Genomic DNA, 25,345 nt, shown 5'->3' on the forward strand with positions numbered 1-25,345 from the left:
CACCCTCTGCATTGGTTAGAACTGCTTCCATAATTCTATCTTTTCTGGTGAAAACCTGCATCAGTTAGCTGAACCACAAGACCTTGTCCATATCCTACTCTCTGTCTACTCTAGAGTTTAGAACTTCCCCATCTTTTCCTGGCATGAGTATTGCCCTGTTCCTTCCACCACACTTCATTATTCCATCCTCCAGTCTCTCATCCATTTCTCTCGTGTTTGATGAACAGTATACTTTAGCAACCCACTAGCTGCACCCCACTCCCACCGTAATTGCCAGGGCACATAAAGCCTCTAACCCTGGCTATACTCTGGCCTCATTCCTTGTTTGGTATTCTTCCTCCTCTTTTTTTTACCTTATATTTGATATTCTTCGTTATGGGTTTGCTACTGTGCCCCCCTCCCCATCGCCCTTGTCTATTATTCCTGCACAGCCTGTACCCAAATATTTGTGGCTCCCAGCCATTCTTGTCACTTTCCCTTATTTCTTTGCTATAACTCCAGCTCTATTCAGTCGCATACCGCTTGCTCAGAGGTGACCTGTGCCTGACATATAAGGCCATGTCAAACCCAGATTTGATGAATATGCTTCACCTCAAAAAATCTAGATCCTACAGAACCACAAGGGTGGGAGACTTAAACCTTGACACGGTTATTAATAGAATGTGCTGGAGGGACAGATTCATCACCCAGAGACTCCCTATGCTGTGGAACAAAATCCCGGTACATGTGAGGCAGAGGAATCTTGCCAATGGATGGGAGATTGCAGATATACCCCGGGGATTACTTCAGTGTCACTGCTTGACAGAGGCACAGCAAAATAATAGGCATAGTTTTCTTCAAACTAAAGGGGTGGCGAAAGCCGCATAACTATGGGCTAGGCTTATAAATGCCCTTGGGCAGATAGCCTAGTATGAACCTATGAACCTATTAGCAGTGTTCACACCTCCCTTCTGCAGCACTGCTTGCAGCTCTGCCATGTTTTTACCCAGACTCCTTAGTGTTGTGTAAGATTATCCTGTCACTGTTGCAGTCATCCTTGTTTGTTTTTCTGTTGTGTTCTGCATCTCTTCTTCCCTTCTATCTATTTTCTGCTGTCTAAACTATCTTGGCCAGTTGAGATGAGGGAAGGCCAGTGTCATCAGGATCCTTTGAGTTCTTTAATTTTTAATTTTTTTAAGGTCGCCTGGGTTCCTGATGTGGTTAAGAATGGCCATGTCTTAAAATTCTTAGACCTTTTTGTAGAAATGTCTCCTCTGGTTAGAGAGCAAACTGTCTCCACAAAGCTCTTAGGATATGTTCAGACTACTTGTCAAAGGTCCTAGAGAGGCTAACCCTATTTCAAAATGAGGCCAAGGGAATCTACTTCTATTTCTTATTTTTTTTTCCAAACACCTTTATTGAATTATCACTTGTGATATAGGCAAATTTACATTCATATAAAAGTCTAATTAACATAAACATTTTACTTCACATATATTGCTGTATATCATATAACCTAAGTAACGTTATATAAATTATTCAGTTCCTGCCCTTTTTAAAAAAAAACAAGAAACATCTTTAATAAACCATCACTTACTACACAGGCAATTGTACATTTATATAAATGAAAACAAACCACACCAACATAATCCTAGTTGCAAGCATTTTACATGACAATGCATACTGACACACTCCCAGTTGCAAATATTATACATCACTTATAATATACCTAGTCTTTTTCAGTCAGATATTACATAGCTCATTTAAGTTCTGCCACCTTTTAAACTTCATTCCTCCCTTGTATGTATTATTCCCACAATTCCCATTTTTTCCTATGTAGTTTGCTCTTCCCCTTTTCCAAAGACTTCAATTCCAGTTGTATTATCTCTGTTATATTCACTACTTGTAGTATAGTTGGTTTAGATTTTGATTTCTATTTCTAGTAATTGCTTTTTTGGCAGCCATCATTATTAGGCGCAGCAAAACCTTACCCATGCCTAAGCAATTCCAATTCTGTATCATAACTCAGAAAAATCATCTCCCTCATCAGACCAGTTTGCCCACCCAGCACCTTTGACAGTACATTGCGCAGGGAATCCTTAAAGTCTGCCAATTCACTGCAGTGCCAGAAAATGTTTCCAATTACCTGTTTCTTCCCTGTCACACCTCCAACATTTGCTGTCTGCCTGAGGAAAAATTATCTGTAGTCTACCTTGGGTATAGAAATATCTATACAACTTCCAGACAAAAATCCTAAATCTTCCAGATTTTGTTGCATATTTGGGAGACATACATATATCGTCCCATTGTTTTTTTTTTTTGTTTTTTTTTTTTTTTTTTGCAAGTTCCTTATCCAGTCAGTCTTCCCAGTCCTTTATAACCTCCTCTGAGTTCTATACATTTTTTTGACTATCTAAATGGTAGCACTGGGTTCTTAAGGTTCACTCTTAGTGGACTGGGTAGAGTGATTAATTACCTTGACATTAATTTAAGAATTGAACCAACACTGCTATGCTTCATAGTAAAAACTGTAGAAAAGACTTTTGTTAACAATTATTTACATCATACCAGTCAACACCCCTTTCATATGAAGAAAGGGGTGATTAAAGGTCAGTTTATAAGACTGAGTAGGTTAACAAGTGAGGACGTTGTTTTTGTATCAGAGGTGGGATTGTTGACAGGGATGTTTATTCAGAGAGGATATTCTAATAAATTTAGTAATATTATAAAAGAAGTTGTAGAGCTTAGGAAAAGTAAGGCACAGCCAATTTTGAGAGGGTCAGTCACAGAAAGTCAATTAATTCTTTCCAACCTAGATAAAAACAAAGAAACTGATAGAGGTTCCCAGGATCAATTTATGGGAGCATTTCCTCTCCCCATTAGTACTGATTTACTGGTTATTAGAGAAACGATTAAAAACAACTGGAAAATCATTTTAAGGAACCCAGATGTGGTTGAAGTTTTAGGTAATGTTCCTAGTTTTACTTAAACAATCATTTAACATCAAAGTTAGAGTTAGACACCCTAGTGTATGCAGTATCCCCATTTGGTACTTTTAAATGTGGAAAATGTAAATACTGCAGATACATCAGTAATTGTACTAGCATCTTTGTGTACAGGGTAGACAAGACTGCTGTGGCTAAGGGCAGATATAAGTTGTGATTCACATGGTATAGTTTATTTAGCTTGGTGTGAAACGTGCACTAGATTTTATGTTGGTAAAACTGTGTGCAAGCTTAGAAAAAAAAATTATGATTTATGAAAATTTTGTGTTAGAGCAAGTCGATACAGAAGGTTTTATTGGTAATTATAATGTTCATCTTGAATGCCATGAAGCAGAGTGGCAGATCAGACTTGCAGCTGATCGCAAGCCAGGACTTAATGAATATATAAATTTAAAATGTTTCATTTTAGCAAATAAATTATTCATTTTAAGGGGATTTGGGCTTATTTTTGAATTTATTACAATTTATACATTGATTTGATGTCAAAATTTTAAAATAGGATGTATTAAGTATTTAATTCCCAGTGTCTTGACTAATCACATAAGATCATGTGGTTTTAAGTGGTCTTTTTCAAAATGGTTGTGCAATACAGTTTATTTTCTGAAGTTTTTAGTATAATTAAATAAAGAACAGAAGCGCTAAATTTGGTGGATGAGTATTTGCCATTTGGTAACCATTATACGGCTTTTTGAGTGATTCTTATAATTAACGTGCAATATTTTATATGCTCTACTAATTATTCCTTTTTTAAAGGCAGCTTCTGTTCTAGATTCTATTAAAAACTCTACCAGTGCTGGTCTTTCATCTAAGACCACCCTATTTCTTTCTCTTTGCCTGTACTCTATCAATCCCTTTTTAGGGAAGGCAATCTCTAACCTGCAGTCCAAATTAATTTTTGGCAACTTCCCATACTGTTACCTTTCCCTTTCTAGTTATTTGCTCCCAGTACCTTGGTTCCTTTCTCAGTTTTCTCCAATAAATTCCAACCCCCTCTTGCCTCTTGTCTGTTTCCCTAACTAAGTGGCGGCTGGTGACTTCAAACCAAAGGGGGGCTGCAGGAGACAGCTGAATGGGTGGGGTCAATGGGAATGGGTGTGCCCAACTAGAAAGGGGAGGGGCTATGATCAAAACCACAAAAACTGTAACTTTAATTAAATACACTGCCCTGGGTGCCAAACCATCATTATGAGAGTCCAGTCAAGAAAAAAGGAAAGTGTAGAAGAAAAAAATATTTCAATCCATTGGCTGCATGGCGGCCTTCTTAATATCTAGATGGAAACAAAAAGGTTGTGAGGCATAAAAAAATAAATTACTTTTTAAATATATTACTGGAATGCCAGTTAAAATCAAATATAAAAAAACAAGCAGCACTCAACTCAAGCCACTTCTCCTTGCACTGCGGTTCTAATTATAATTTATATTCAGCTTTATTAAAGTACCAAGTAACATGCTGAAAGTAGCAATCTCTGTGATATTCCCACTTGTAAAAATGTTTCTTATCCAAAAAAGACCTGCTGCCTGATGACAACTATCTACTTGTTTCATGGGGAAACATGATCAAAGTAAAAAATGAAAAGCAAACAGGGAAACCAGCTCAACATACATTGCTTAAAGGATTACTGCACAGGATATGGACCACACATTACAGATTGACATTCTGTTTAGTTTGCAGGTAAAGCCTATAATGAGCTCTTAAAATAATGTAATCCTGTCCTTTATTACAAATACTGTCATGCATTTCAATACCCAAGGCTTATATGTTATCTATTTATGTAAGTATTCTCTGCATGGCAATAACAGAAAGGCTTTCAATGTTGGCATTTTGTTAACAGTATGCTTATTAAAACTTAATTGCATCTTACAATCTCAGACAAGCTTACCAGATGGTCGTTAAATCATTGCTACTTAAACACAGAGCAACAGGCAGTTTCTGAATAATAAGCATAAATCAACAGTATAAAAATATGACAGAAACCAGAACATTCTGCAAAATCAAGGACAGATACCTTGGATGGGGGGATAGTCTGCACATTTACACTGCATAACTGTTCCTTACCTTGCTTGGACACATCCAGAGTCACTACATAGGGGAGTGGGGTGCAACAAGTATGTCACAATTTGAAATGTGTCAGGGCCATCGCAGTTAGCCAGAGACATTTGGCATACCTCTCAACCTCAAAGCAAGAAATCTGGACAAAGCCATACATAGAAGTGGGACAAATGCCCAAAAATAAGGACAATTTTTAAATATTGCTCTTATAAACTTAGAAAGATAATAGAATAAGTAGGTCTTGCATTAGTATGAATTTTCTGAAGGATATGAAATCTGAAACTGAAATGTCTGTCATTATTTTCTAACTTCAGTCTTTAATGATTTGCCACTAATTTGCCAAAAAAACACAATTTTATGAAAAATGGACCAAAAATGTGATTCAAAAATATAAAATAGCCACGCAATACAGCTGGGAACCTGCAAAGAAGGGACACTTTTTAATATTAGTACTGCTAACTTGAGCAGCTGACAAAATAAAAGAATCTACTTGCATTTCTGAAATAAAAGCAATCTATAACTGATTATTACAGTTATTTATTAATTGTAAACCCTCCATGTTTTCTTCCAAAATTGCCATTTTGTGGAGAGATTATTAGGGGAAGACAAACATTTTGAGTCAAAATCAGGTACAGTTGAGAGGTTTGGATATGCCTAATTCTATAAAGCAGTTTATTTGCACGTACCTCTCAACTTGTTAATGCAGGAAATCTGGACACAGCCAAATATATTGGGGGAACATATAAACAGTACTAAAAATTGCTCTTGTATAAACTGAGACAGTTGATAGAATAACAGGTCTTGCTTTAGCATGCATTTTTCTGAAGGTTATGAAGTCTGAAACCTCAGTGTCTGTCATTATTTAGTGACTTCATTCCTAAATGATTTGACAGAAAACCACAAATGTTATGAGGAACAAACCAAAAATAAGAAGCAAAACTCTCTTCATTCTGCAAAGATCTGGACAGTTGAGAGGTATAGTTCAGCCGGGGCTGTCTGAGTTTGCTGCCCTTCCCCCCCTCACAAAATCATAGTCAAATGGAGCTTCCCCCCCTACAGTCATTCCAATGAACCATTACTTGGCTATTTCACCCCATTTACCATAAGCACTAACCGGGAAAAGCCGAAAAACAAAAAACATAACCGCTAATGTGCATACTGCTTTACTTCTGTGATGATTTGGACTTCATTTGAAAGTTTTATTTTGCATTTTACAGCGCAAACACTAATAGATATCATATCTGCTAAACAAAGCAATGCAGTCTCGCAATGAAAACAGACTTGGCATTAAAACTTCTCTGCCCTTGAAAACTCACATTCACTGAAACAGCATTGAAACCCACATTCAAAGAAAATAAATTTTGCCAGTAGCATATTAACTTTGGGTATGGACTGTTTTCAAATCACAGGCCCCTTGCACATGAAACATACACATGCTCTTTCATACACCTTCCTGATTGTATTAAATTATATTCCTTGTACAATACAGTACAGTTTTAGAGGGTGTTTTAAATTTGTTTTGAATTTTTTCCAGTAAACAATGAAACAAAATGCATGCACCAGTAATGACAAAACTGCCCATTTCAGAACATTTCCATCATAAAAGTCTACTCAAACGTCTACAGTCCACCAGTATCAGTACATATGCACAATCTCTGAAGTAAAAGTCATCTAAATAATTCCACATTAATGAGATCTGTAATTAATGAAAAGGCTGCTGCTAGCAAACAACTTTGTATTTCATTGTTTCATCTACAAATAAAGTGCCTGTTACCCTTGAGGAATAAATTGCCTATCTTGCATTAAAAAATGATAAGCTAGCAATATTGCAATAGGGAATGGATGGCAAACTGATAACAGGTTCATAGTTACTAGGTATCTTCGCCAAAAAAGAGTGCAGCATCCACCCCCTTTGCAAAGTACAGTATCAGCAACGCATCTATCTACTGTGGGAGTAGAACCCACAGCCTTCTGCATCAAAAGCAAGTATGCTACCTGTTGTGCTATTAACAAGGCAAGCAGACTCAGTATAAGCAGCACTAAACTTTTGCTCCCCTTTAGCTCTCAGCTTCTTGTAAAATCTACTCACTCAGCTGTATCTCTGAACTTTGCAGCACAAAGAAATCTGGAAAAAGCCAAAGTTTATTGTGGGGGGGGGGGACAAAAGCCCAAAAACCAGGGACACATTTTAAACATTGCTTGTATAATGTTGGAAAGTTGCTAGAATAAAATGCTGTGTTACCACCATACATTTCACTGCCAAGCCTTAAACCCAGAACCCTGTGCAAAACAGTCAGAGCAACATACCACTATGCCAAATCAGCTGTTTTGTGAAAGAGGAAGACGGAAACTTAAATGGCTACCATTTAGTGAATTCAGTTCTCACCATAGCACAGCTGTCAACCTCTTAGCACAAGACACCTGAACAAAGCCAGTAATGGGTGAATACAGCCCCCAAACATTCAGTGAATTCAGTTCTCACCATAGCTCTCAATCTCTTAGCAAAAAACACCCAGACAAAGCCAATAATGGTGGAATATAGCCCCCAAACATATTCAGTGAATTCAGTTCTTACCATAGCTCTCAATCTCTTAGCAAAAAACACCCAGACAAAGCCAATAATGGTGGAATATAGCCCCCAAACATATTCAGTGAATTCAGTTCTTACCATAGCTCTCAACCTTAGCACAACAAATCTGGATGAAGCCAATAATGGGGGAATACAATCCCAAAATTATGGACAAATTTCAAATATCCATCTTATACACTTAGATAATTGCTAGAAGAAAAGCTTTTGCGTTACCATGCACTTTCTGAAGAATATGAAGTCTGATATTCAGATGCGTGTCATTTTTAACATTTATTAACCAGGAAAGTCTGACTTGGAACAAAAGCTAATTTTTAGCAGAGGCCCAGAGAAAAACACTCCACATGTCTTTGTAAGATGGAAGACACTAGAGGAAACAAACACAGGGAGGGCATACAGACTCCACAGAAAAGGTAAGGCACCCCAGCCAAGAATCAAACCAGAGAACCTGTAGCTGTCCGGCAACAATGCTACCACTGCACCAATGCACTACCAGCTTTGCAAGGACACAAATACAGAAACCACAGATTTTATGAGGAATAGAACAATTATGAGGGAAAAATCTGCAATGTTTTTACAAATGGTGGTGGGTAGGGAATTCAAGCTCCTGCCACCTGGGCTCAAGGTACAGGGTTCAAGCCTTATTCTCTACCCACCACCATGTAACACCTAGGGCATTTTATACACACACACACACACACACACACACACACACACCTCCATAAAACGTGAATCCACTAGCTGTCCTCCACAAAACGTGAATCCTCTGCAGCTAAGTCCACAAAACGGTCGCCCATCCATGAATCCCCTGGCCCGTGCATGGTTCTCCCTCCACATAATGGCCGCTCACGCATGGGTCTCCCGCGAGAGATGGCTAGTTCCACGAGAGTGGTAGGCTGGAGCCTCTTTCCTGCGGGCGATGCAGTCCGGTGACCTTTCAGTCTGTGCGGTCATCACCGCACAGACCTCTGGGCTGGAAGGGCGGAGTTTCCTGCCTTTCCAATCCGGACTGCCTAACAGAGCAGTCTGGAGCTCTGGAATGAGCACTCATGCGTGCATGGAGTTCTCAGGAACCATGCACGCATGCGTGGAGTCCGTGAACATTTTTCAAGTTTATTGTACAGGTGGGGGGCTGCAGGACAGGGGGGCTGCAGTCCTGTAGCATGAGCCGCCCCTGCCCTAACTGCAGTCATCCCTATTGACAGAATCTCGTTTCTCCATTCTCCTGTTGGTTTAGTCCTTAGAGGACCATCTGCTACTTTATGAATATAATATTCTTTATGATTATTGTTCTCCTTAAAGGTCTCCATCCAAAATCCCAGTCTCTCCGTTACTTGAACTTCCCCCTGTTTCATCATCATCCCTTTCTGCTTTGAATTATAGTTGTCTGCTTGTGAGACTTAACTGTGTGGCTCTGAAATATCCCATCAACTTGGGTATTCCCAATCCACCCTGTTCTATTTGAAGAATAAGCTTATCCCACTTGACTCTTGCCATCTTCCCCTCACAGATAAAATCCTTCAGCTCTTTTTCAGTTGCTCTCCACAGATTCTCATCTGGTTTATAAAAATATGCCTGACCTGTGTATAAGATTAAAGGGACTAAAACCATTTTAATTGCTTGTATGTTATTATCCATAACCATATAACAAAGCCTCCAGATTCTCAAATGATGTATTATCTTCTGTTTAGTCACTTCTCAAGCTGCCACAACAGAGTCATTTCTAATCCATACTCCTAAATATTTCATTTTATCATGTCCCCATAAATATGGATATTGGTGGTACTTCCATTTCCTAGTTCTGAAGAGGGTGGAAGGCTTCTGTCCCTTCCTGGAATTCAGTGACTTCATTAAGCATGTGATCCTCTAGATGGTGACTGTCCAGGTCATCATGTCTACATTGCCATAAAATACTTGCCTGATGTTGGTAAACATGCCACGTGCATTTTGACACACTGTCTGTTTTTTCCTTAGGGGATTTGTTTGATTTAGTCAAGGAATGAACAGTGCTTGTTACAAAGTACCACTATTTGGTTTTCTGTCCAGCAGACATAGTTGCTGTTATAACAGAGGCCTTACAGGCTGTTGCTTGGATCACTGGAGTGCATGTCATAGTTGCTTTTGTCCATTTACTTTGTCGCATATACAACAATTAATAAAGTGTTCATCTTTTTGTATAAGTAAGGTTGATCTATACAGCCATCTGGAGAAGAGCAAGATTGACTTACACATTGTCTCATTTATTACAGCTCTACTACAAGTGCTATAGTGCTGTTAGCTCACAACACACTTTCTCAGAAAGACAAGTACTCTGACTTCCCTTAGCGACCTTCCCAGAGTCCCCCCTCCCCCGCTCGCTCCCGGAAGCTAGAGTCCCCCCTCCCCCGCTCGCTCCCGGAAGCTAGAGTCCCCCTCCCCCGCTCGCTCCCGGAAGCTAGGGTCCCCCCTCCCCCGCTCGCTCCCGGAAGCTAGGGTCCCCCCTCCCCCGCTCGCTCCCGGAAGCTAGGGTGCCCCCTCCCCTTCGCTCCGAAGCTAGGGTCCCCTCCCCGCTCCCGGAAGCTAGGGTCCCCCCTCCCGCTTCGCTCGGAAGCTAGGGTCCCCTCCCTTTCGCTCCCGAAGCTAGGGTCCCCTCCCGCTTCGCTCCCGAGCTAGGGTCCCCCCTCCCGCTCGCTCCCGGAAGCTTGGGTCCCCCCTCTCCCGCCCGCTCCCGGAAGCTAGGGTCCCCCTCCCTTCGCTCCCGGAAGCTAGGGTCCCCCTCCCCCGCTCGCTCCCGGAAGCTAGGGTCCCCCCTCCCTTCGCTCCCGAAGCTAGGGTCCCCCTCCCTTCGCTCCCGGAAGCTAGGGTCCCCCTCCCGCCGCTCCCGGCAGCTAGAGTCCCCCCTCCCCGCTCCCGGCAGCTAGAGTCCCCCCTCCCGCTCGCTCCCGCAGCTAGAGTCCCCTCCCGCTCGCTCCCTGTAGCTAGAGTCCCCCCTCCCCCGCTCGCTCTCGGCAGCTAGAGTCCCTCCCCGCCGCTCCCGGAAGCTAGAGTCCCCGCTCCCACCCGGAAGCTAGAGTCCCCGCCCCTCTCGCCGCTCCCTGAAGCTAGAGTCCCCGCTCACTCCCTGAAGCTAGAGTCCCCCCGCCCCTCTCGCGCGCCCCCTGAAGCTAGAGCCCCCCCCGCCCCCTCTCGTTCGCTCCTGAAGCTAGAGTCCCCGCCCCCTCTCGCTCCCTGAAGCTAGAGTCCCCCGCCCCTCGCTCCCTGAAGCTAGAGTCCCCCCCCGCCCCCTCTCGCTCGCTCCCTGAAGCTAGAGTCCCCCCTCCCAAGTTTGTTTGTGAAAATGGTGTTACTTTTCTTATTGTAGCATATTTATTTCCATTTATTTCTTGTGGGCAGAAACCAGAGGTGAAAGATCTGTTCAAACCCTGGATGTTCACCACCATTTCTCAGGCTACTTGGAACTAATTCTTGAATTCAGGAAGACCAAACCACTGTGTATATCTTTATTATTTTGTAGGGAGATACCGGCTGCCAGACAAATTCAAATTCTTCCCAAGTAGAATGGAGTATTTTATACTCATCTTTTTTGTCATGGGATGAACTTGTCTGTTAGAAAATGCTGCTATTAAAGCCACCATACCTGGGGAGTGGCTGCTTCCATTGCTTGCTTCAGAATGTTTCCACTGTGAACATTTGTACCACTCTCACTTGATTGTTCATTCACACCTTTACCAAGCACTGCTGGTTGGACTATGGTTGTATATATCAATCTTTCTGGTTTTTCTTTGTTACCTCTTTGCTGCCTTCTGCTACTTTTCTTAAACTGGGTTTTATGCTGCTTGAGATTCTTTCTAGTCAGACCCAGAGAGAAAGGTATCTTCCATACTCGATATAGCAGATTTACTGGAGAGGATGGTATCTTCCATACTGGGTATAGCAGATTTACTGGAGAGACGGGTGTCTTCCATACTGGATATAACAGATTTGCTGGAGAGGACGGTATCTTCCATACTGGATGTAGCAGATTTACTGGCAGTCTTGTGATTTTCTGCACAGTAGTTCCACAGATACCAGTTGCTAAGCCTTGATAGAGTTATTGTGAAAACAGTGATTGCTAAGACCACTGTGTGCTCTTGTGAATTTTTCTCCTTTCCTCTAGTGTTTTACAATCATGACACTGTTATATGCAAGTCAGGGGTGTGGGTTGTGCATGGGTTTGCCCTTGTAAAAAAAAAGTGACATGATACAATTGATCTATCTTCCTATACCTCTAACACTTGAGGGACAGCAGGACTTTGACAGCCTCCCACTTTAAAACTTTGCCATAGTACCATAGCACCAAAACTCCTCCTTACCCACAATGACTAAAAGAGCCCTCTCCAGACCTCTTTGGCCATGCAGTCCCATCTACTGGTGCTTTCTGGCTACAGTCTTTTTTTTAAATAATTGTGAAGGTTTTTTCCATGTTTTCCAATCAGTTTCAAGATAAGTACTCATTTTGTTAATCCCTTACATTTTTTTAGTTACTGAAACCAGAAAGTTTGAACTGAACTTGTGTGTATTGCTGTTTTCTGAGGATCCTGGTATCTCTAGAAAACAAAAAACTTACCTGTTTGCCTAAGATTACCATCTGTATTTTTGTGTGTGTGTGTGTGTGTGTGGGGGGGGGGGGGCAGGTGTGTCCCTGTGAACACTGTGCAGTCTTAAGACACTCAGTTATGCCTAGAAATTTAAAGACCTTCGCAAGCACATGAAGTTAGTAGCATGAGTTGCCTGCCACTCTATAGGAAAACTGTGTGCTAGTAATCATCCAAAAAATGTAATCTCTTAAGAGGGAAAGAGAGACAGAAATAATAACGGATATCTCTAATAACAAAAGAGATGCAGAAAAATGGTTAAGCCTTAAAAAATCAAATACCTCCTAAGAATGAAAGAGACCCACAAAAACAGGCAAGCCAAAAAAAAAGTACAATAGTGAAGGAGCAAACGGACAGAGAACAACTGGCCATAGTAAACTTGTCAGTTGTGTGAGGCCTGAGGGTATTTGTTCAAGTGAGGATTGCCTCATTTGTCTTCATCCCATGATGTGTGTCTAGAATCTACTGCATGCAATGGTTGCCTGTCCTGACCCTTTTAGATGAAGACGCTAAGATTTTATCTGTTATGATCAGCCAGGCATCTAAAGAAGTGAGCAAGCCTTCCACACCAGACACTAGTTTCCAGGCGGGTCTATAGCACTTTGTTGAAGTGACTAACCGTCAAATCCCTATTCATCAAACGTAATCCATTGAAAGCTAAATCCGTTCAATGTTAATTTACGCAAATTTTTTTCCCAGGGAAGAAAACTAGTTGGCTCTCATTGGGAATTTGCCCATTTCTCCACTATAGTGCTATCTTGGAGTTGGTTTATTTAGCTTGGGGGTGTGTGGGGGGGCACAGCCCCCCCCCCACCTGGGTGACTTTTAAATAATGTGATGGTCTCTAGGTTGACCCACTAGTTTTTTCCCTGGGAAAAAATTTGCTTAAATGAATGTTCAAGTTTAGTTTTCGATGGGTTAAGTTCAACAAATAGGGATTAGACAGTCGCTTTGATTAAGTGATATAGACCCTTCCAGGCACCAGCAATGGGGGTCTGTCCTTCTTAATGTTTGATGCATCATTCCATGCCTGTTATTTTACACACCTTTGACATAGCATTGTAGTTTTTCTTGTTTCATACTTGTAAATCCCTGGCTGTTGGTTTAGGGCAGTACTTGCCTGGATTTCAGTACAGGTGTATCCATTTCTGCTATCTGAAATAATTGAGAGCTTCTCACAAACATCTCATGACTGTACAAGAGTGGGAAACTGCTTCTGAAGATGTGACTAATTGTCATCCGTTTTGACTTCTGCTACTTTTGTCTAGAATGAGGAGAAGGCTGAAGAGGAAATGGCAATAAAGAAGGCAGCACTTTTGGAGAGGCAGCAGAAGCGTGCAGAGGAGGCCAAGAAGAGAAAGCAATGGCAAGAGGCAGAGAAAGAACAAAAAGAAGAGACCTCCCTTAGGTAATTAGAAAACTGTAATTTTCAGGTGTCTGACTTTGTTTTAATGAGAGGAAGGGGACTGATGTTGGCAGTTCTTGGGTTGTGGTGCATAATGTGTCTTTATAAGTAAGATAAACCGTTTTTAAGCTTTGTGGCATCTGATGCGTATTCTTGACCATGCACAATGTCTGTCTAACAGAAGGATAATAAACTTTTGTCATTTATGAATGTTGTCTTGTAGTGAACTGATAGTGTAGTGGTTTGTAATGATGTTGAACTGCAGAAATACACAGTCTTCAAAAGTAAGTTAAAGAAATAATTTCTAAGTTATAGGTCATTTGATTGGTTGTTAGCCATACATAGTCTAATGGTGGGATAACAAATAATGCTTGCTTGTGGTCTACAGGTGAATTTTGCATTAGGATGATGGTATGGAAGTGGTGAGAGTATGAGATGGATTGAAAAGTGTCACACCTGCAGTCAAGGAAAGTAAACTGTCTATATTTGCCTGTATCTCACTGTCCGATTAAGTTTGCATATTTGCAAGTTTTACTTGATGCACTGTTTAATGGAGAAGCAACATGATCTTGATTGACAAGTTCTAGTTTGTTACATAGACAATGACAAGTTATAGCTAAACATAAGCTAGAAGAATGTTTGACTCTGCTAATGTAATTTGGTGCACTTTTTAAGAAGGAAGTAACATTGCTTAATTGTTAAACAATCGAAAGCTTGTTATATGTTGTTGTGTATAGTTAAATTAATGCAGCCTCAGGTAAGGTGTGTGATTGAATTAAACAGTCTCCAGATACTGATATGCAGTGCCCTGTCATGCAGAAAACTGCTGTGAAGAAAATGAAAACACTGTCATCTGTGTTAACATGTCTGGAAGGAAATTTGTGTATATTCTCAGATTAACTTGTATTGTGTGCCAGCATGTCTAATTGTGAAATTTAAAATGATTAGTATTTCCCTATTTATGCACAGTATTTAAAGAATCTGTCAGTGTTTTGATACATTTCTAATTGCACATGTTTGTCAGGGAGATTATAAAGTACAAACTGGCTATGGAGAATCAGCTGAAAAGTATGTGATGTCATTAGCATGTTCCTGGTTGCTAGGTGATTATTTGTGTGATGCCCGTGCACTGGCCCAGCAATCAAGGAGCCTCAATCCTTACCACTAACACCAGTGAGGGGCGTCCATATAGGGAAAGGATAATAACCACTACCTTTCTTTCCACTCCACTAACTATCTTGATTATAGCAAGCTCAGATGTTCATAAGCCTAGTACTTATACAGCAGGAACTTCTTATTTTAACATTTGTTAATGTCTGTTATGTACTTCACAGATAAAGATTCTAGTTGTCTACTGATCTACTATGTTCTTCATCTGTAAATATGTTGTAAGTAATTGCTATGTAAATTGTTAATCGCTATGTAATCCAATGTAACTACTGTCTGTTTATTTTAACTGTGGAGCTTTTCTCCCCGGGCCTCCGCTGAAAATGGATCTATGCCTAGTCGGACACTCCCAGTCAACAAATATAAATAAATAAATAAAATACACAGAAAAGTACAATTTCCCTTAAGAGTACACAGAGATCACAGTCAGTCTGGGGCTGGTTTCTTCCTTTCTCTCCAGGTCCCCAATAAGATTCCCCACTGGCACAGCTATAGGGTCCACATCTCAGCCTAGTGGGCAAGCTAAAACCTCCAGCACCCTCTCTGTCCAACCAGTGCTTCGTATCCCTGCCCAAGTAGCTGACACACACACACACACACACACACACACACACACACACACACACACACACACACACACACACACACACTTTGAGATATGAGTTGTATACAACCACATAGACACTCCTGGGGAAGGCTGGCACAGGTTCTCCAGCTGTGCCCCTTTTACCCAGACTATACGGTAGTACCACTTGCCACAACCCACTAATATTTATCAACTAGCAAAAGGCCCTTATGAAAGGGTGTCCAGTTATACTGTGCAGTATTATTATCCAAATAGTAAGTGCAACTGAACAGTCAAGGCTTATTGGAGTGGCTTGGCCAGTATCTCTATATACATGCAGTGTACTCTAGAGCTTAAATTATCTCTACACAAAACAGCCACAGTTGAAAGGTATAAAATATTTAATAATAATTAATAAAAACACAAGCGATACTTATTACTACACAGTGCTAGTCAAGAGTTCAGAAATCACAGAGAGATACTTAAAATAACATAGTAGAAAAGTTCTGACATCAGTAGAGAAAAAAAATAATCTAATCTTCCTATTTCCACTCTATATCTAAGAGAAAAAAACAGTTCTAAAATAAACTTGCATATAGAGCAAGACAGTGCTGTTGAGTTGGATGTTCTCAAGACAAATGCTCTATGCCCTCATTCTTTCTGTCCTTAAATTGATAACACAGTACCACTGATTAATTTCAGATTAAATTGTTTCTTTCTGGTTCCCAGGCTAACCCTTTTGATCTTTCAGCTGATCAGGAAGCCAGAGCAATAAAAGAACTTATACATGTAAATTCTAACCATTAACTCTGGCCTCAAAACAATTGGCAGAATGCCTCCCTGTAGACACCTTGGCTCCAAGTTTTAGATCAAATAATTTTACGATGGTTGACTTATCAGCTTTCTTACAGCAGAGTGCACTGCTACATTTTTTTCAGTTCAACATCCAATAGGCTTTTCACATTTAAGAGAACAAGCCTGCTGCTTACATTAATATTTACAAATGACAGAATTATCTACAAAATTCTATCTAGCTAGGCTGGTAGCCTTCACCTAACTTCACACCTCCCCCGGAGAACTCAAGCTAGTTTTTCAAGTAACCCTTTAGAAACGTTGCTTGAGAGGGTAGGTCTGTCTGACTTTACCTTACCCCATTCCCTGACTTGAGAGCCTATCTGCACTGGCATTGCTAATCTCGCTGCGGTGCTGCACTGACATATCATATGCTTGCAACCGGCTCCATCTTAGCAACTTAGCATTTTGCTGGCTGGCTCTGTGTAGTCGTGTTAGGGGATTGGGTTCAGTAACTACAGTGAATTTTCTTCCATACAAATAAGGCTGAAGTTTCTGCAGTGCCTGCACTATGGCTAGGCATTCCTTTCGTACAGCTGCATAACATTCCTCCCTGGGTTGGAGCCTACAACTGAGATAAACCACTGGCTGCTCTTCTCCCTCTGAAGAAATCTGGCTAAGTACAGCCCCCACCCTATGGTTCGAAGCATCCACCTGCACAACAAATTCTTGGCTGTAATCTGGACTCGCAAACAAGTGGGTCCTCCCAAGGCTTCTTTAAGCTCCTGGAATGCCTGCTCACGTACTGTGGTCCAAACTACTTTATCTGGCATGTTTTTCCTCATCAGGTCTGTGAGGGGAGCAGCTATGGTATTATAACTGGGGAAGAACTGTCTGTAGTAGCCTGCTGTCCCTATGAATGCCTTCACCTGCTTTTTGGTAACAGGTGCAGGCCATGCCTGAATGGCTTCTACTTTGGCAGGTTCTGGCCTGATTTTACCACTTCCCACTGTCCCAGGTAGGAGACCTCTGCCATACCCACCTGACATTTGCTGGACTTAATGGTCAACCCTGCCCCCCTGTACTCTGCCCAGCACCTCCCTGACATGTTGACGTTGCTCTTGCCAGGAATGGCTGTAGATGGCAGTATCACCTAGGTAAGTAAGGGCAATCCCTTCTGCTAGGATATGATCTACCAGCCTCTGGAAAGTTGCTTGGGCATTTTTCATCCCAAAGGGCATCTTTGTGAACTCATACAAGCCAAAAGGAGTCACAAAGGGTGACTTCTCTCTACCACTGGGAGTCAAGGGCACCTGCCAGTAGCCCTTGGTAAGATCAGTGGTTGTAAGATACTTAGCTCCACCCAGCTGCTGTAGGGCCTCATCTGTCCTAGGCATGGGGTAAGCATCTGACTATTTAATTTCCTGTAGAACACACAACCTGGTGCTGCCATCCTCCTTTGGCACCAGCACCACTGGGGGGGCCCAGAGACTGTTGGACTCTTGAATTACCCCTAGTTCCAGCATTTCCTGTATCTCCTCCCTCAGAGTCTGTCTGACTCTCTGTCACCCTATAAGGGGCCTGCTTAATAGGCCTTTGGGGTCCTGTATCCACCTGGTGCTGCAGTGAACATGTCCCCCAACTCCTGTAACACTGCTCGGATTTCTCCAACCTAGGTAGGAGATAGCTGCTGGAACATTGCTACCCCTTCCACCGAGGTGTCAGTCTGAGCCTCACTGAGGAGATCAGTCACCAGATCCCCCTCAGACTCCTCCTGCAACCCACTACAAATACTCAGCACAAGGGTCTCCTATCATGGTGAGGTTTCATCATGTTAACATGGTACAATTTGTGCTCCTGCCTAGCATGTAGTTAACCATGTAGTTAACATCACTTACCACCTTGTAGAGTCCCTCCCAAGCTGCTTGCAGCTTGTTGTGTCTGACGGGAATGAGAACCATTACCTGCTGCCCTACAGCATACTCTCTAGCTCGAGCATTCCTGTCATACCATACCTTTTTCTGTTGTTGGGCTTCTGCCAGGTTCTCCTGGGCCAAGCCCATGAGTTTCCCTGAGCCTTGTCCTGAGGTTTAGGACTTATGCCACAACAGACTCATTGTGAGATTCAAGCTCACCTTCCCACTCATCTTGAATTAAATGTAGAGGTCCCCTCACCCTATACCCATACAGCAACTCAAAAGGTGAAAAACCTGTAGATTCATGGGGAACCTGCCTGTAAGCAAACAGATTGGGCAAATATTTGTCCCACTCCCTCTTAAACTGGTCTGCAAATGCCAGTAGCATAGACTTGATTGTAGAGTTTAACCTCTCAACAGGACCATTAGTCTGGCGATGGTACGGTTGGTCTTCAGGTGCTTCACCCCACAGTACTTCCACAGACAAGCCAGGAGGTCCGACAAGAAATTGGCATCTCTGTCAGTCAGTATTTCTTTTGGGAAACCTACCCTGCTGAAAATTTTCTAACAAAGCATTTGCTGCCTTTTCTACTTCAGTGGAGGACAGAGCCTCTGCATCAGGGTATCTTGTAGCATAATCTACTACCACTAGAATATACTTTTTCCCTGTGGAACTTGGGGTACTTAGAGGCCCCACAATATCCATAGCTGTCCTGTGAAATGGCTCCTCAGTCACAGGCAAAGGCATCTAAGGAGCTTTCACCTTGTCTCCTGCCTTAGCTAACTTTTGGCACTTCTCACAGGTGCTGCAGTGCCCCGTTACATCTCTGGAAATTCCAGGCCAATGAAAGTTCTGCATAATACATCTCTTTGTATGCTTTATGCCCATATGACCTACAAAGCGAATATCATGGGCTATGGCTTAGAAGCGCCAGATGGTAGGCTCTAGGCACTACCAACTGCTGTATTCTCTCACCTTCTAGCCCTCCCTCAGGGGTCCATTCTCTATACAGTAACCCTTTGTTCCAGCATACAAAATCCCCCTTCCCTTGAGAAATCAGGTGCCTCATTAGCTACCTGCTTCAAGCCTTGCAGTGTAGAGTGTAGGGTGTGAGAGGTGAGCCTGTCTCAACTCTCTCTTTGTAACCCTTCCCAGCTCCCCTTCCACAGGAAGTCTGGCATCCTCTGACAGTAATGCCTCACTGTCAGCCTGGCTACTACTACTCACCTCTGCATTTGCAGTCACTCTGTCCAAGGGAACATCAGTACCCACAAGCAGCTGTGACTCATCTTCAGTCTCACTGCTACAGCATAGCTTCCACCTTGAAGTAACCACCTCACCAGTCCTGGCTGCAAGTATGTGGTCTGTCTGGGTCTCCCCCAGGCTACCAGACCCACATGCTTGTCTCCAAGCCTGACTGCATGTAACTGCATGAGCGCATGGTACTGCATTATCAAAATCATTCCCTCTCAGGACATCTGCAGGAATATCCTCAAATACACCTACTTGCTGGTTTCCTTTTCCACCCTCCCAGTCGAGGTAAACCCTAGCCAAAGGTATTTGGAATGGGATCCCTCCTAAAGCTCTGACTGTAGTAGACTGCCCAGGCAAGTAGTGCTCCTCTGTAACCATTGCAGGCTTTGCAATAGTTATGTCCATAGCTGTGTGTCTTAGCAATGGCCTCTTTGCCATTCACTACAATAGGATAATAACCTCTTGTGGTAGTTTGATACCCTTGTCTGCAGACAACCTACTGTTGGCATTTTGTCCTTCCCATTTACTGGCTGTCACCTTTGGTTCCCCACCTTGCCTCCGTGGACATATCTATGCCACACATCTCCACTGGTTGCATTCAAAACATTTAACCCTAGGTCCTGGACGTGTACCTGGACTAGTGGATTCCACTGATACTGGCAGATTCTGTTGGGGCAGTCTGGGCTGAACACCGTGGGTTCCTTTAGACCCATGAGCAGTATACCAGGTCCTCATGTCCTCAGGTAAGGTGCTAAGGGCTTGTTCCCTCAACAAAAGGTCTGCCAGCCCTTCAAAAGTGGTGACCTGACATTGTCACCCAGCTATGAAAATAAGTGCTCAGTTCAGAAACATATTCACACACACTTTCATCTGCCTTGCATCTATGCTCACAAAACTTTTTCCTATAAGTTTCAGGTGTTAGCTTAAAAAATACTAACAAACAGTTCTTAAAGAGTAGTATAATTAAAACAGTCAACGTCAGACATTTTAGACAACAGAGTTACAGCTTTACCATGGAGTAAGGGGGTCAGGAACCATACCCAGAGTGTTTGGTCATCATCATACTGTTTACATACCCTCTCAAATGTATGAATGAAACTATCAAAATTATCCCCCTCTGTAAACTGCTGAAGAAATTTACTGACCTTTTGTACTTCTGGGGTCAGGTTACTCCCTTCCCCATTACCTCCATGACTTTGGCGAAGAGTCAGCATCTCCTTTTCATGCTGCCTCTGCCTTTCCTTTTCCTCAGCTTCCAGGTGTGGCAGTTTTTCCTTCCCCTCACCCTACAAACATCACAGATGTTCTTCGTTCCCCATTGCTGCAGTCCTTACTATTGGGTATAGTCCGCGTCCAGTCGGCCCGAATACCAGAGTATAAGGCTGACGTCGGTCAGGGCGCATTAGACTGACGTCAGTACGTCAGGGTACTAATGCGCATGACCGACGTCATATCCTCAGTCTTTTTTGCTGCATGGTCCGATGCAGAAGCAGTTTTGCGAGTGCAGGTTGGCGTTCTGAAATATTTCCGAAACCGGAGTTTCAGACCGAAACAGAGTTGGCTAAGTACCCGTTGGGAACATTTTGGTTTTTCTTGCCTCAGTATTTAACCGGATGTCAGAAAAAGTGAATAACTGTATTTCTTGTGGGAAACAGATACCTCATAGGGATTACCATACCTTGTGTATACCTTGTTTAGGGCCTGAGCACGGCGTTGTTGGTTGCGCTCTTGTGCTAGGTTTAACAAACGCACTATTAAGAGGAGGTTAGACTGTGCCAGGTTAGTGTTTGGGAAGCGTTGCAATTATAAAATGCCGTCGGATGCTCCGTCGCCTGCTTCGTCAAGAAGCGCAAGGACAAAACAGCGAAGCCTAGGGTTGATGAACCGGCAGTCCCGGACGTCGGTTCTTTAGAAGGCTCAGTGGAGCCAGAGGTTTTGCCAGGAGTTTCCATGGAGTCTCAGGCAGAAACTTTACTGTTACAGGATGTGCCTTCTCAGGAGGTAGGCCAGGCTGAGGGGCTTCTCAGGTAACTGTTCTTCCCTCTCTTCCCAAGGTAGTTAGAGCCTCTCCTTCTGTTGCCAAAACTTCTTTGAGAGGTAGGCCTAGTTCAGCTTCAGTGGGGGCTTCTCCTAGCATTTCGGGTTCTGTACCTAAGAAACATATGCTTAAAATGGCAGAAGATTTGATTACTATGATTAGAGGTTCTATGCCCCCGCCTGATAAGAGGCCTAGGGTGGAACCGGAGTTTGATAGTTTTGAACAGTGTTCAGAGGCTTCAGAGTCTTCTGCAGAAGACTTGCAGGAGTATCCTACTTATTCTGATTCTGATGTGGATGATTCCACTCCTACAGCTTCTCCTCCTGAGGATTTCTCATTTTCAGAGACTCTGCATTCCATGAGGGAGCACTTTAAATGGGAAGGCCAGGATTACTCTGATTCCAGGAAAAGGCTTAGGGAATTCTTGTTTTTACCCCAGCATAGGCCCTTAGCTATTCCCCCTGTGTTGAATGTGGTGGAAGATGTTTTTGCAGAGGCTTCCTTGAACCCTGACTCTTTGCCTCCTGCTCCTGTTAAACCTGATAGGTATTATAGGGTGCCCGAAGCTCATAAGTATTTGTTTAAGAGTCCTAGGGCGGACCCAGAAACTATTTCTCAAGGGCCTAAAGGTGTTAAGGCTTCTGTGGTTAAAAATCCTGTTCCCACTGATAGAGGCAAGGGCTTTGGATAGGTGGGGAAAGAAAGTGTATACTTCTTCCACTCTAGCCATGAGAGCGTTGAATTGTCAGTTTCACATGCTAAAATATCAGAATTATCTCCTTTCACAATTAAAATCTAAGGTGGATGCTTTGGCGGAAGGTATTGAGTGTAAAGAGTTGCTGGATTTGGTTCATGTGTCTGAACAAGTGGGTAAGCATTCTTTGCAATGTGGTTTTGATGCTGTACAGGCCTCCTCGAGGGTGGCTGCTACTAGTTCTGTTCTTCGCAGGCATGCCTGGTTGAAGGATCAGAATTTAGCTGAGCATGTTAAGACAAGGATTTTGGATGCTCCTTTACAGTCTGATGTGTTGTTTGGATTGCCTGTGGAAGCAGTTTTGAAGAAAATGGAGGACAAAGCTAAGTCTATGCAAACTGTTAAAGATTTTTTGCAGGTGCAGCCACCGAAGTTTAGTAGAAATTGGCCTGCTAAAGGGTGGACATATCCTGCTTATGATTCCCAGTCTAGGGGTAGGTCTAGACGTGGTAGGGGCAGGGCTCAAGGTTCTTTTAGGCCTAGAACATGGAGTTCACCTGCTCAGACTTCTGGTGAGGGCAGGGGTCAGTCCTTTCGTAAACAGACCCAATGACCTGTCTTTTCAGCTGCCAGTAGATTCTCGTCTGGCAGCTCCTTTGGGAGGAAGACTGTCTCTTTTCAAAGAAAATTGGGATTTAATTACTCAAGACAAATGGGTGTTGGATATCATTCACCACGGTTACAGATTTTATTTCCATACAATGCCCCTTTCAAAGGCATGCCAGACGTTCCTCCTCCACAAAGAAAGGAGGCTCACAAGCAAGTTTCTCAGTTACTCCAGATGGGGGCCATTCAGCCAGTTCCTGTATCAGAAAGGGGCCTAGGATTTTATTCTCGCCTGTTCCTAGTACCAAAGAAGGGGAACACGTGGAGACCAATTTTGGATTTATCTCTCCTCAACACTTTTCTGGACATTCCCAAGTTCAAGATGTTGACGTTACAACAGCTTTTACCTCTGCTGGGCAAAGATCACTGGATGGTAACTTTAGATCTCAAGGAAGCTTACCTTCATGTGCCTATAAGGCTAAGTTGCAGGAAGTATCTGCGGTTTCGAGCTGGAAATTCTCATTATCAGTTCTCTGCATTGCCCTTTGGCTTATCTACTGCGCCCAGAGTATTCACAAAGGTTCTGGCTCCAGTGATAGCTTACTTCAGGCTTCAAGGAATTCAAATCTATCCTTACTTGGACGACTGCCTGATTCTGGCTCAAGAAAAGGAAGACCTTCTACAGCATCTGGAATATGTTATAGCAGTGCTAAGATGCCTAGGGTATTCTGTGAACGAAATAAAGTCCAGTCTAGTACCCTCTCAAGACATGTGCTTTCTGGGTGTGAGACTGAATACAGCAGCCCAGATGGCCTTTTTAACCCCGGACAAGCAAAAGAGTCTGTCACTTTACTTCCATCAACTATCTCATCAGTCCGTGCTGACTGCAAGGACAGTCCTTCAAGCATTAGGGTTCATGGCATCTTGTATTCTGGTGCTTCCCAATGCCAAACTGCATATGAGGAAGCTACAATGGTATCTCAAAATGTATGGACACAGCACTGCCAGGATTTGGACACTGTCATTCAAATAATACCTTGCCTTCAAAAAGAATTTTTGTGGTGGGCTCAGGAATGTCACCTAAACAAGGGACTCTCTGTGACCCGGCCAGAGGCGAGTCAGATTTTAACGACAGATGCCTCGGACATTGCTTGGGGAGCTCATCTAAATGGAAAGTGGATACAAGACAAGTGGCCTGCCAGACTACAGCATCTACATATCAACATGAAGGAGATGTTAGCAGTCCAGTTTGCATTAATGGCTTTCAAGGAGTTACTTCTTCCAGGGCAGGTGTTGATTCTAACAGACAACACAACTGTCATGTGGTACATCAACAAGCAAGGGGAACACATTCTTATCCTCTATGCAGGCAAGCAATGATTTTATGGGAGACTGCGCTAAGCTTGCAACTAACTCTTCAGGCAAGGTTTCTGCCGGAGCACAGAACTCCTTAGCAGATGTGTTAAGCAGACAAATCATGGATCCCCACGAGTGGAAACTGGATCTTCATGTATTTCAAAATTGACAGTGTCATGGGGAACTCCAGACATAGATCTGTTCGCTTCTCCACTAAACCACCAGCTGCCACAGTATTGCACAAAGGGGTTTCATCACACAGCTTGGAAAGTGGATGCTCTGTCTTTCAGTTGGAAAAACCTTCATGTGTATGCCTTTCCTCCTCTGCCTCTTCTTCCAAAGGTACTATTAAAGGTCAGACAAGACAGGCCAAGGATGATTTTGATAGCTCCAGATTGGCCTCGGCAACACTGGTACCCACTACTACGGAGTCTGGTAAAGAAGCCTCCATGGCCTTTACCTCTGATTCCTCATCTGTTATCTCAGAAGGATGGTCATCTGCTCAATGTCAAGCTTCACTCACTTCATCTAACAGCCTGGCATATTCTGTGTTGAAACACAGCAGGTCTCAACTTCCTCAACAAGTTTTAAATGTGATTATGGAAGCTAGAAGACCTAGTACAAGGAAAGTGTACGCAGAAAAATGGAAGAGATTTTTATTTTGGAGTACAGCAAAGAATTTGCAGGTTTCTGAGCCTAATTTGAGTGTGGCTCTTCAATATCTTACTGAGTTATTGGACAAAGGTTTGTCCTTCTATTCCATTAAGATTCATGCTGCAGCAATTTCAGCTCACTATGATTGTGACCCACCATTGTTTTCGCATCCTTTGTTCAAGCAGTTTCTTAGAGGGGCAAAGAATATAAGACCCCACGTAGAGCTCCTACTCCTGCTTGGGATCTCAATTTTGTGTTGGAAAAACTTACTCTACAACCTTTTGAGCCTGCGGCTACTGCTGAATTGAAATACTTGTCATGGAAGACTGCTTTTCTGTTGGCTATTACTTCTGCAAGAAGGGTGTCTGAGTTGCAGGCCCTTATGGCAGTAGAGCCATTTTGATTTTCCATAAGGATAGGGTATCATTACGCACTAATCCTTCCTTTATGCCTAAGGTGGTTTCTAGTGTGGCTTTAAACCAAACTATTCATTTGCCTACTTTTTATGCAGACCCCCAAAATAAAGGGAAAAAGATTTTGCACACTTTAGATGTACACAGGCAATTGCGTTATTATTTAAGCAGGATTAAGGATTTCAGGCAGTCTCAGCAGTTGTTTGTTTCTTTTGCTTTGAGTTCACAGGGCAAGCCTGTGTCAAAACAA

General features: G+C 42.7%; 1 protein-coding gene across 1 annotated transcript in view; it reads left to right on the plus strand.

The window, feature by feature from the left end:
* The window catches only part of CAMSAP3 (calmodulin regulated spectrin associated protein family member 3), a gene marked incomplete in the record, with an annotated part of 1,204,937 nt that overhangs the window by 995,743 nt on the left and 183,849 nt on the right, over positions 1-25,345 (plus strand). Inside the window, 1 exon segment of the mRNA XM_044084445.1 lies at positions 13,503-13,642. Within this exon segment, the coding sequence (XP_043940380.1) occupies positions 13,503-13,642 (140 nt within the window).

Source organism: Protopterus annectens, chromosome 9.part0, assembly GCF_019279795.1.
Source record: "Protopterus annectens isolate FY-2018-M chromosome 9.part0, PAN1.0, whole genome shotgun sequence".
Lineage (NCBI taxonomy): Eukaryota > Metazoa > Chordata > Ceratodontiformes > Protopteridae > Protopterus > Protopterus annectens.